Below are 9,126 nucleotides of genomic sequence, written 5' to 3'. Positions count from 1 at the left end.
TTTGCCTTACCACAAACAATGCACTTCCACAGTCCACTGTCACCACCATATGAATTATGCAAGCTCTTGAAGACCGACTCTGCAGGCGGCTTTGCATCGGAGGCCGGAGCACCAAACGGAGTCTTGAAGACCGACTCTGCAGGCGGCTTTGCATCGGAGGCCGGAGCACCAAACGCACTCTTGAAGACCGACCCGGCTGGCGGCTTTGCATCGGAGGCCGGAGCACCAAACGCACTCTTGAAGACCGACTCGGTTGGCGGTTGCGCATCAATTGAGTGCATTTTAGTTGTGTTTGTGAGTCTGCTGAATACATGTTTTGTGTCCTCCTTTGTTTTAGAGTTTTCTTGGTGGTTATCTTTTGTATCGATACAATCATATGGACGCATCTCTGTCTTTATTTTATGTGTTAATGTGTATCGTGTTTGAAAAGGGAGAAAACCGTCTTTGGAAAAGATAAAGATCATTATATTATTTTGTGTGTAATTGTTTTTTGTTTCCGTATCGTATCTCACGAGGTGATTTTGATTAAAGTGTTAAACGTGGATATAGAATATGTGAGGGTCATCTCTTTCTTATGTATTGCCGCTGAAATGTTATAAGAGTGTTTTTAAAATTTTCTTGAGCATCTTTTTCTCTTTTTTTGGCAAGTTTGACGCGACGTTGAAGGTCATGTATTTCATTATCAAGCTGTTGGAGAAGTGCCATGATATCGTTTCTGTACACAGCTTTTTGTTCAACATCTGGAGTTGTTACATCACTATCATTTTCTGTATTGGACGATACTGGATTCTCCTGCTTAGAGCCACAATTTAAATTCACTGGTTTTATATGATTCGAGGTAAAAGAATGTTGAATCTGAAACACTGAACCCATAACCTTCCCGATGGAGTCAGTAGGAGCTCCGTGTTGATGTACTTTGCGTTGATGGCGTTCTTCGTTAATATGTGCAGCTATATGCTACTAAGAGTCTTGGCAACCTGTTTCCCGACAACGCTACCGCTGTAAAAACTTAGTGGTCAAAGTATGTAACGTAAACATGCATAAAAACCCTAATTAACTCTTGGCAATATGTATCACTACGTCAGTTACATGTAAAGCGCAGGAAAAAATTGAGAAAAACTGTTGATACATATGTTATATTCATAGCTTTGAATAAGAAAACTACTATCACTAAGAAACAGAGAGACGTCAGCGTAAGGTGACTCACAATATGTGAAGTATAAATGCAATTTCAATATCCTAATTGTTGGAAGGATATGACATTTTCAGTAACATTTGTCCAAGGATTTCTTAAACGGCCTTATAGACCTTCTTGGGTTTTGGCAGGTGAAAAAAATGGATCTATCAAAAACAACTTCCCAACAAAAAAAAAGGTTAATTGTCCATGGTAACGGGGATCTCCCTCAAAAAAAGGTACATAACAACACTCTTGGTAATGGATAAAACGACGAAGTAAAACCACATATCACCAATGCTCCAAAATACAACTATTATTGCCCTCTGCGGTTCAGACTCTATGTGAGTAGGATGCTGAGAAAGCACTTTCCTTCCTTTCCTTTGTCCCACATATCCGTACCTCTTTTTAAAAAAATATCATACGACTGATTTATGTAACGTCACCATTAAAAAAAAAAAGAATGCAACAATAATGTGTGTTACAGAAACCAGCAGTATGTGGAAAAGAACTATTGAACAATAAATAGGAGAAATTTGATGTATGTATATACCCAATACGCATTTTGACACTCCTTTTCACCAAAACTCAAGGATTGAGCACATACAAGATAAAACCATGTATGAGTTGCTGTGCCAGAAGGGTCACAATGCGCTTTTGTCCGTCAACCACTAACATCAATGTGAAGCACAAAACAAGTTCCCTAAATAGTTTTAAAAAATAATAATCAATAATTACACAAACAACAAAATATTTGCATTTCCATCCGGAAAAACAGCAAAAACCTTCATCCCTTCCCCATCAGAAGAAAAAACAAACAATAAGGAAAGATGCATTGCTTATAAAAACAGCAACAACTAAAAAAATAAAACAGTGTAAAATATGTAGGCTTTCTTTGTTCCGCGTAGAAAAAAAGCTAAAGGGTCTTCAACTCCACTACGCAGGCGAGACAGAACAGGATGGGTAAGTGGATATATATTACAAAAGCTTTTATTACTCATGGCCAGCTAACAAATAAAACAATACTTATAAAAAAACCACAGTTTCAGAAAAGAATAAACAATGAAGGTTTTCAAAAAAAAAGTCTTCCATCTGACAATCAAACATGCTAGTAAAAAAGACATATGTTGTTGAGACAATATAACCATTGAGACACACACAAACACGCATATTCAAAACGTGGAGGACAAACACGCAATAATGTATTTCGTGTTGAACGAGGACACCGAATTCTGAAGACAAAATGAACGTTTGCTAATCAACAAATATGCCCAAATCGTTTCACATAACTGTACCTCTCAGATACATACAAAATCTAGCACAATACTTTAAAAATATCTAACACAGTAGCATGCCACAACTTGAACAATTATCTAAATAATAAAACGATGGTATCCGCGCACACGTTCATACACACAAAAACTCAGAGGTACCGGCAACACGAATAACACAAAGACACAGGAGGCCATTCATCCACTGCTGAAAGGGCTCAGTAAAGAAAAAAACACACAACTTCACGAGATGCTCTACTTTTAGAAAACACACATAATACGCCAATGGCCCTCAAAACTCTCTTAAAGAAGCTGACACACCCGTACAAAAAAAAAAAAAACAGAAAAAAAAAGATTAACAAATCTTCCAAATTACTGTCAAAACCGCAGAGCCCACATCTCACACATCACATGAAAGCCAACAATACCAGAAAAGCCCAACAAAAAACAGTATTGAAAATTAAATATTTAACATGGAAATCATCACAAGTCCATATTAAAAGGCACGAACACTATACACAACAATGCACTCCATGAAAAATAAACACAAAAAAAAAACGATTAACCATGGTTATAAGCAACCATAGCCACGACGCACATCAAAATTAAAATCACCCTTTTAGCAACGACTGCTTTATAATCCGAATACCTCAAACGTGGAAGACACCTCTGCTGCAGTCACTTCCCGCACTATCCGCTCGCACTCCTGTCGGGTCCCACCTCTCCACGTGTCAGCAACACCGAAGCTACCCGCACGCTAAGAAGCCGCGGGTTCCACCGCCATGACGACTGAATAAAACGGAGGTGTCTGCGGCTGCCTTCGCAGGCTGCGCCCCGTGCGGCCCAGTTACGTGGCAAAAGTTCCCTCGTGGAATCTACGTGCACTGCGCCACGTGCTGGGTGCAGCGTATGTTTGCGTCGTGGGGGACAATACCCTCACGGTCGAGGGGGCTTTGTGGCGGCGTGGGATGAAGGGGTGCGCTGCGTACGAGGTGGCGGGGGAAGGAAGGCAGCCAGCGAGGGAGTTGGCAGGCTCTTAATGGCATGGGGCATAATTGTGGTGGCGTCCTCAAACCTAAGCAGCCACAAACGACTGGGGGGTGGGGGAGGGGTGCAGGTGAATGTCGTGGGAAGTATCATGAATTGCCCTGACAGCAGCGATGTGAAGGTGCTGCGTGCTTGGAGGAAGCGCCATCAACCCGCACAGGAGCAACCGAAGTGCTGGGAGACGGTTGAAGATCACATGTGTCGTGTGAGACATGTTTTCCCGTTACAGTTTCAATAAAAGCGGCCCTGTTGCACGCTGTGGCGCGGGTCGGCTAGTCTTGGCATGGATGAGCTCTTTGGATGCTGAGGGCCACGCCGGCATTGCAACGTGGAAGATGTGGCCTGGCGAGGGTGCGTCGCACAGTCTTGTGAAGGCAGTGCGGGCAGGCGGGAAATCCACTTGTGGGAGCTTCCTCGCGGCAAGGACCCGTGGTATTTTTGGGAGTTGGGCAGAGGGCCGTTTGAGTGCAGGGCACCGAGGGAGGAAGCTGCGTTCCTGGTGCGGTATTGGGGCTGGAGGCTGCTCCCCGGTAGGAGGTAGTGGAAAAAAGAAAAAGAAAAAAAGTTGGTGAGAGCGCACTCATGGACGGGGCTTTCTGGTTGCGATGCGGGGTGAGCTGCAGGGGCCGACTCCACCCACGCGGATCGAGCCACGGCCCTGCGTGCCGCACGTACACCCCCCGACTGCACACCGCCAAGCCGGCCGAATTAATTCCACAGAACCACGAGCCTGAGAAGACTGGGGTTGACTGCGGGGTGCTGCGTAAACCGGAGCCCAAGCGCTTTTTGCTGTTGGACGCTCTTTTGTGTTTTTTTTTTGATTGGAGAATAAGGATGGCGGTTGGGGTGCCGTTTGCTGCGGCGGAAGCGCACTGCACCTACGCCGGCACGCTCCAGAGGCTCACTGAGTGTCTGGTGAGGTGTTTCGGGGAGTGGGGAGCTTCTGCGGTGGAGTTTTTGTGGGAGATGGTTGGCGTGCGGTGTGCGGATGGTGCGCCAATAAACACACGTGGCTGAGGTGCTGCAATTCCCGTGAAATTGGGCGGCGCAGAGAGTCGGAATGCTGCGGTGCTGCGGGAACCGGCGCGTCAGGGCCGTCTGCGGTCGTGTTGTACGAAGGTGTCTGCGGTGCCGGGCAGGTAGCAGGGGAGCGGCGAGGCCCCAGGTGGAGGAAAAGGCTGGGGAGGCAGCGAAGTGAGGTGGCGGATGGCGGTTCTATCGAAGTAATTTTTGGAGCATTTGGTCTTTGCCTGCGGGTACGAGTTGTGCCCAGTGGGTTGCCCTGCTGTGCGAAGGAGGCACTGCGTCCCGTGATCTCACGGCAGCGCGCTTTTTAGGTTTATTTTCTTTTTTGTTTTGTTTTTCATATTCTCCCACGTGTTGACGTTCTTAAATACACCTACAGAGGACGGGGGCAGAACAAGTTCCTCGCCTTGCAGCTGCAGTGTACCGCGTATAATTAATGAGATGCTGCATTTCCTTAATTCTCTCTTTATTTCTCTATTCACACCGCACTCACTCTTTGCTGCCTCTACTTCCTTCCTCTTGTCTCTTTTTTTGTTTTTTCTCTCCCGCTGCCTCGCAGCTCACCGGCTCCAGCGACTCTTCTCCTGTTACTACCAATACGACGGATGGTGTTGGTGAAGGTGCGACACCGTGCGGTGTGCGCTTCTTGTGCTGCTGAGCGGCTGCTGCTCATTTGTGTGGGCGGAGACGGCGTCTAAAGTGAAGGTATCGGTGGGTATGCAGCTGAGCGTGATCTGTCCAGAAACTATCAAACCGACGGAGTGGTGCTTTTCTGAAAGGTGTGAGACTGCATGGACAGCGTGTCCTGATACAGCAATAACTTCTTCCTCTACAAGTGCCGAGGACAAAATCGGTGGGCACATCTGCACCTCGGCCGCGTCGCTGTCCAAAACGCCCTTTGAGGAATGCACCGCATCAGAGTTGCAAAAATATTTTCTGGTGTTTACGATGGAGCGTTTGACGAATGAAAACAGCACACTGCACAAGCTGTCAAAAGGCGAAACTGTCACCCTCACTGAGGGTGATGTCTCTACTGATGAACCAGTCGAATGTAAGTTACCAAGCTTCAATAAACATCATGAGGGGCCTCAGGGAAGGTTAACAACGTTGGCTGAGGCTGCGATGGCCGCCACAAAAGGCAACGCGGACGGCAGCGGCACGCTCACTGTGTGGGTGCGTGGCACGCTGCTGCTGCTGCTCATGGCTGCTGTTGCCTGCACTGCTGGGGAGTGACTGCTGCGGGGCAACCGCACACCCACACACACCCTGGCAGGGCGACGCAGAGTGTTTGTGCGCCGTGTTTGCATGTCGTCCCTGTGGGCCAACTCCTCTCCTGTGCTTTGAGGGGCACTCCTTTGCTTTTTTTTCACTTTTGTTTCAATAGTCGTTTGCTAAGCACACTCACAATGGGTGGCACCTCTTCCCCCTCCTGTTTGTTTATGCTGTGCACATGCACGCCGATTGAATTGTGGCTGTGCGTAGCACGGAATCCCCAGACGAGACACGAGGCTGCGGACACTGAGGTGCAACCATGGTGCACGTGCGTGTGTGTCACACCTCTCACCCTCCTCTCTCCTTCCTTCTTCTCACTGCCTTTCGCTAGACTGTGCGTGTGTGTCTTTGCTGCGGTGACAAGAGTGGGGATGGCTGGCCGTGTGCTGTTGGTGTGCGCCCTCTGCGTGCTGTGATGTGCCGCCAGTGGTGTCGGTGCGTGGGGTGGAGGCTCTGCACGGAGAGTGACTGGAAAGTATTGAGGGCGGTTGCGAGGAACATGGGCGAGGCGGAGATTGAGGGGCAATACTGCAGCCCCAAGCCGGAGTTTGTGACGAGGATGCGGGCGAGTTGGCAAGGAGATGGTATTGGAGACTCCGTCCGTTGCGGAGCAGGAGGACACGACACCTCATGGAGGTGCAAATGGAGTGAGAGCCTCATCGGGGACAAAGATGCAGATCTCTCTGGGATTGTAATTCCAATTCCTCGCGCAATTGACGCAGCCATCTCCAGTATAGCTACAGGCTGAGGAGGCCAAGGGCAGAACTAAGACTCTGAGTGGCTGAAACGATGTTGGGGATCTGTTTACTCCCGAGGAGGGCGTACAAGCTAATCCGGAGCGGTCGAAGCAGCAGCAGCAGTTGCATTATGTGACGGAGCAGCACACAGGCGGTGTCACCAAAGGGCAAGGAGGAAAGGAGCCAGGGAATCGTGCAGGCGGTAACGCATCGGTAGGAGAAGCCCCGTCAGCACTGACACCATCATCGTCGTCAAAAGAGCGGGCAGCGCAGTCTTCAACACAAGGAAATCAGGCGGTTAAAGCTAATCCGCTTTCAGCTGACGGCTGAAGTAAGAAAGAAGAGACAAACCTCCAGTCAGAAGACACACATGAGCCATCAGCTGAAAGTGCCGTTCCACTCCCTCCACCCTTACCTGCTGCGGAAGTCAGCAACGATGCTGTCCAGCCCAGTGCCGCAGTAACACAAAAAGACTCCCAACGTGACGACGCCGCTGGGGCACCAAAATGCAGTGGGAAGGCAGAAACACCAGCACTGCCAGTCGCCGCCACTAGTGCGAGGAAGGCGGTAAGTGGCGACAGTGACGGCGGCAGCGCGACCTTGCACTGCACCTCCCCCCTTGCGCTTCTTCTGCTTCTTGCGTGTGCGGCGGCTGCTGAGATGGCGGCGGCGTGAGGGAGCGGTGCGCAGCTCGTCCTTCTCTTAAATATATATATTTCTCTCTTTTTGTGTGTGTCCTCCTGCACGGACTGTCGCCCTCGCCCCACCCCACGAGGCACACATGTAATGTGCTCATGCATACACGCACACTCATGCAGCCCGTTGGCCTTCCTTTTTGTTTTAATTATTTTGCTTTTGAGGGGCCGCTGCCGTCCTGCTTGGCTGCATGGGCAGAGCACCGTAACTGTTTTAATCATTTCAATTGTTTTGGTTTTGATTGCTTTCGGTGGGCGGCCTTTCTTTCTCCCTGCTTCTTCCTGGATTGGGCTGTGCGGGAAGAGAGGGTGTGTGTGTGTGCTGGTCGTTTCACTTGTTGCTGCGCGTCCCCAATGCTCGGTGGACGCGCCCACGCTTCGTCTTCGCTTCACAGGGTTTACGTTGCTTTGTTTTTGTTTGTGTATGTTTTGATTGCGTCCATTCAGCGGCCTGCTTGTTTGTGTGTGTCCGCCTGCTCTTCGGCGTGTGCTGGCGGACACACTTCGTGTGCGTTGTGCGGGGTGCCTGTGGGAGGCAGCCGTGCGTGGACGGCGGATTCTGTGCGGTGCCTTTTATCTCACGCACTCTGCAGCCGCGGCGGTGTGAGGAGTGGCGCCGGAGGAGTGGGAGCCTTCACTGCGTCGCCCACACACTTCTGTCCGGACATCAGTTGGAACGCCAAGTTTACATATTTCAGAACTACGCCGGTTGCCTTGCGTGGGTGAGGTGCCAGCAAGTTGCTTTTACGCGCGGCGGAGTTTGCCGAAGTGACGCCATTGCCGATGTTTTGGGAGAAAAACCGTTTGATGCAACAGTCACGCCCGGTACTACGACGGGAATTGGGCGCTGTTGGCGACGCGGCGCCATCAGGGAAAGGTGTCGTGGCATGAAAAGCGGCGCAGGCAACCGCCAGCTGATGGGGCGAGGCCGCTCAGCTCCACAAGTAGAATACCGCCCTGCACCCTCATGACCCTGCGGCGATAGTCGTGGTCAGGGGGGAGGGGCCTCCAGCGACATCCAACAGCGATCAGCACGGAGAGGGCGGCATGGTATGTTGTGGTTGGCGGAGGGGGTGACGGGAAACGGGTGCATACGGTTTTTCAAGGAGTGGGATGAGAAGCAGAGCTGTCAGAAATTGTCTCGAAGGGCGTGGGAAACATTCTCCGGCAGTACAGAGCGACGGCGCACGCTACGAAATGAGGGCCCCCCGCGCACGCAGCGGCGGCAGTAGTCGGACATGGTCCCTAGCTCTCGGTTGCCGGCACAGTCATGGAGGCACGTGGACCTCACACGGGGTCCCCACGTAACGTGGTGCGGCGTTACGGGGGGAGAGCGGCGGGCTCTTCCGGAGAGGTATGATTTTATTTGGGCATCGTTCAGCCACAGCACGAAGGCGACTGTCGTGCTGGGGCGCAAGACTTTGCAGGGTCTGTAGGGAGGTGCCGTCTCCTCGCGCAACGCCCATCCCCAGGCAGACGGAGAGCGCAGCCTTTTACATGACATGCTTGGCAGGTGTGCGGGGGGAGTGTTTTTTCCCCGATTATTATTTTTCTGCGGCTGGTGCGTCGACAGCTGCCACACGCCTGTGTCGAGGCGGGTTGGCCCGGGAGAACGAGGCGGGGGTGGCCCCGCAGAAATAGCCGGGGGGGAGGGGGGGGGGCGCCTCTCTGTCGTGCCTTGCCTGTGTTTCTCTCTCCCCTGTGCTGTCACGTGTTGTTTTGTTTTGTGGTGGCGGAGGTGTGCGGGGGACGTGGCGTGAGCGTTGGCGTCTGCCTTGCTGTAGATGCGGCTTCACGGGTCCGCGTGGGGTGGCCGCAGTTGTTGCTTGCGGCTTTGGCTTGCCCCTGGTGGGTGCTTCTTTGCGGGCATGGGGCCGGTGGCGCGGCGCTTTTTATGGGCGGTG

At 51.0% G+C, this 9,126-nt stretch overlaps 7 protein-coding genes and 1 pseudogene across 7 annotated transcripts, besides 1 other annotated feature; 6 read left to right on the top strand and 2 right to left on the bottom strand.

Moving 5' to 3' along the window:
• Nucleotides 1-426, top strand: TraAM80_09117 (uncharacterized protein; the record flags this gene model as incomplete). The annotated part of the gene is made up of 1 exon (XM_029385820.1): nucleotides 1-426. A coding segment is annotated over one exon (426 nt), but the record flags the coding sequence as incomplete, so codon positions are not given.
• Nucleotides 427-561: 135 nt separating this feature from the next.
• On the bottom strand, nucleotides 562-873 carry TraAM80_09116 (uncharacterized protein; the record flags this gene model as incomplete). The annotated part of the gene is made up of 1 exon (XM_029385819.1): nucleotides 562-873. One exon carries the CDS (start codon nucleotides 871-873, stop codon nucleotides 562-564), a length of 312 nt encoding a protein of 103 aa, XP_029234440.1.
• A 1,899-nt stretch (nucleotides 874-2,772) lies between these two features.
• Nucleotides 2,773-2,798: a microsatellite.
• Nucleotides 2,799-3,704: 906 nt separating this feature from the next.
• Nucleotides 3,705-4,064, top strand: TraAM80_09115 (uncharacterized protein; the record flags this gene model as incomplete). Its single annotated transcript, XM_029385818.1, has 1 exon — nucleotides 3,705-4,064. The coding sequence occupies one exon, from the start codon at nucleotides 3,705-3,707 to the stop codon at nucleotides 4,062-4,064; it is 360 nt and encodes a 119-aa protein (XP_029234439.1).
• A 10-nt stretch (nucleotides 4,065-4,074) lies between these two features.
• Nucleotides 4,075-4,509, top strand: TraAM80_09114 (putative retrotransposon hot spot (RHS) protein; the record flags this gene model as incomplete). The annotated part of the gene is made up of 1 exon (XM_029385817.1): nucleotides 4,075-4,509. The coding sequence occupies one exon, from the start codon at nucleotides 4,075-4,077 to the stop codon at nucleotides 4,507-4,509; it is 435 nt and encodes a 144-aa protein (XP_029234438.1).
• Nucleotides 4,510-5,235: 726 nt separating this feature from the next.
• On the top strand, nucleotides 5,236-5,751 carry TraAM80_09113 (uncharacterized protein; the record flags this gene model as incomplete). Its single annotated transcript, XM_029385816.1, has 1 exon — nucleotides 5,236-5,751. One exon carries the CDS (start codon nucleotides 5,236-5,238, stop codon nucleotides 5,749-5,751), a length of 516 nt encoding a protein of 171 aa, XP_029234437.1.
• A 454-nt stretch (nucleotides 5,752-6,205) lies between these two features.
• On the top strand, nucleotides 6,206-6,538 carry TraAM80_09112 (uncharacterized protein; the record flags this gene model as incomplete). Its single annotated transcript, XM_029385815.1, has 1 exon — nucleotides 6,206-6,538. One exon carries the CDS (start codon nucleotides 6,206-6,208, stop codon nucleotides 6,536-6,538), a length of 333 nt encoding a protein of 110 aa, XP_029234436.1.
• A 214-nt stretch (nucleotides 6,539-6,752) lies between these two features.
• TraAM80_09111 (hypothetical protein) lies at nucleotides 6,753-7,503 on the top strand (annotated as a pseudogene).
• Nucleotides 7,504-8,351: 848 nt separating this feature from the next.
• Nucleotides 8,352-8,726, bottom strand: TraAM80_09110 (uncharacterized protein; the record flags this gene model as incomplete). The annotated part of the gene is made up of 1 exon (XM_029385814.1): nucleotides 8,352-8,726. One exon carries the CDS (start codon nucleotides 8,724-8,726, stop codon nucleotides 8,352-8,354), a length of 375 nt encoding a protein of 124 aa, XP_029234435.1.
• Between the last annotated feature and the right edge of the window lie 400 nt (nucleotides 8,727-9,126).

The sequence above is a fragment of the Trypanosoma rangeli genome (assembly GCF_003719475.1).
Source record: "Trypanosoma rangeli strain AM80 chromosome Unknown Tra_15.4_contig_00517, whole genome shotgun sequence".
Lineage (NCBI taxonomy): Eukaryota > Euglenozoa > Kinetoplastea > Trypanosomatida > Trypanosomatidae > Trypanosoma > Trypanosoma rangeli.
This window is presented reverse-complemented; position numbering and strand designations above follow the sequence as displayed.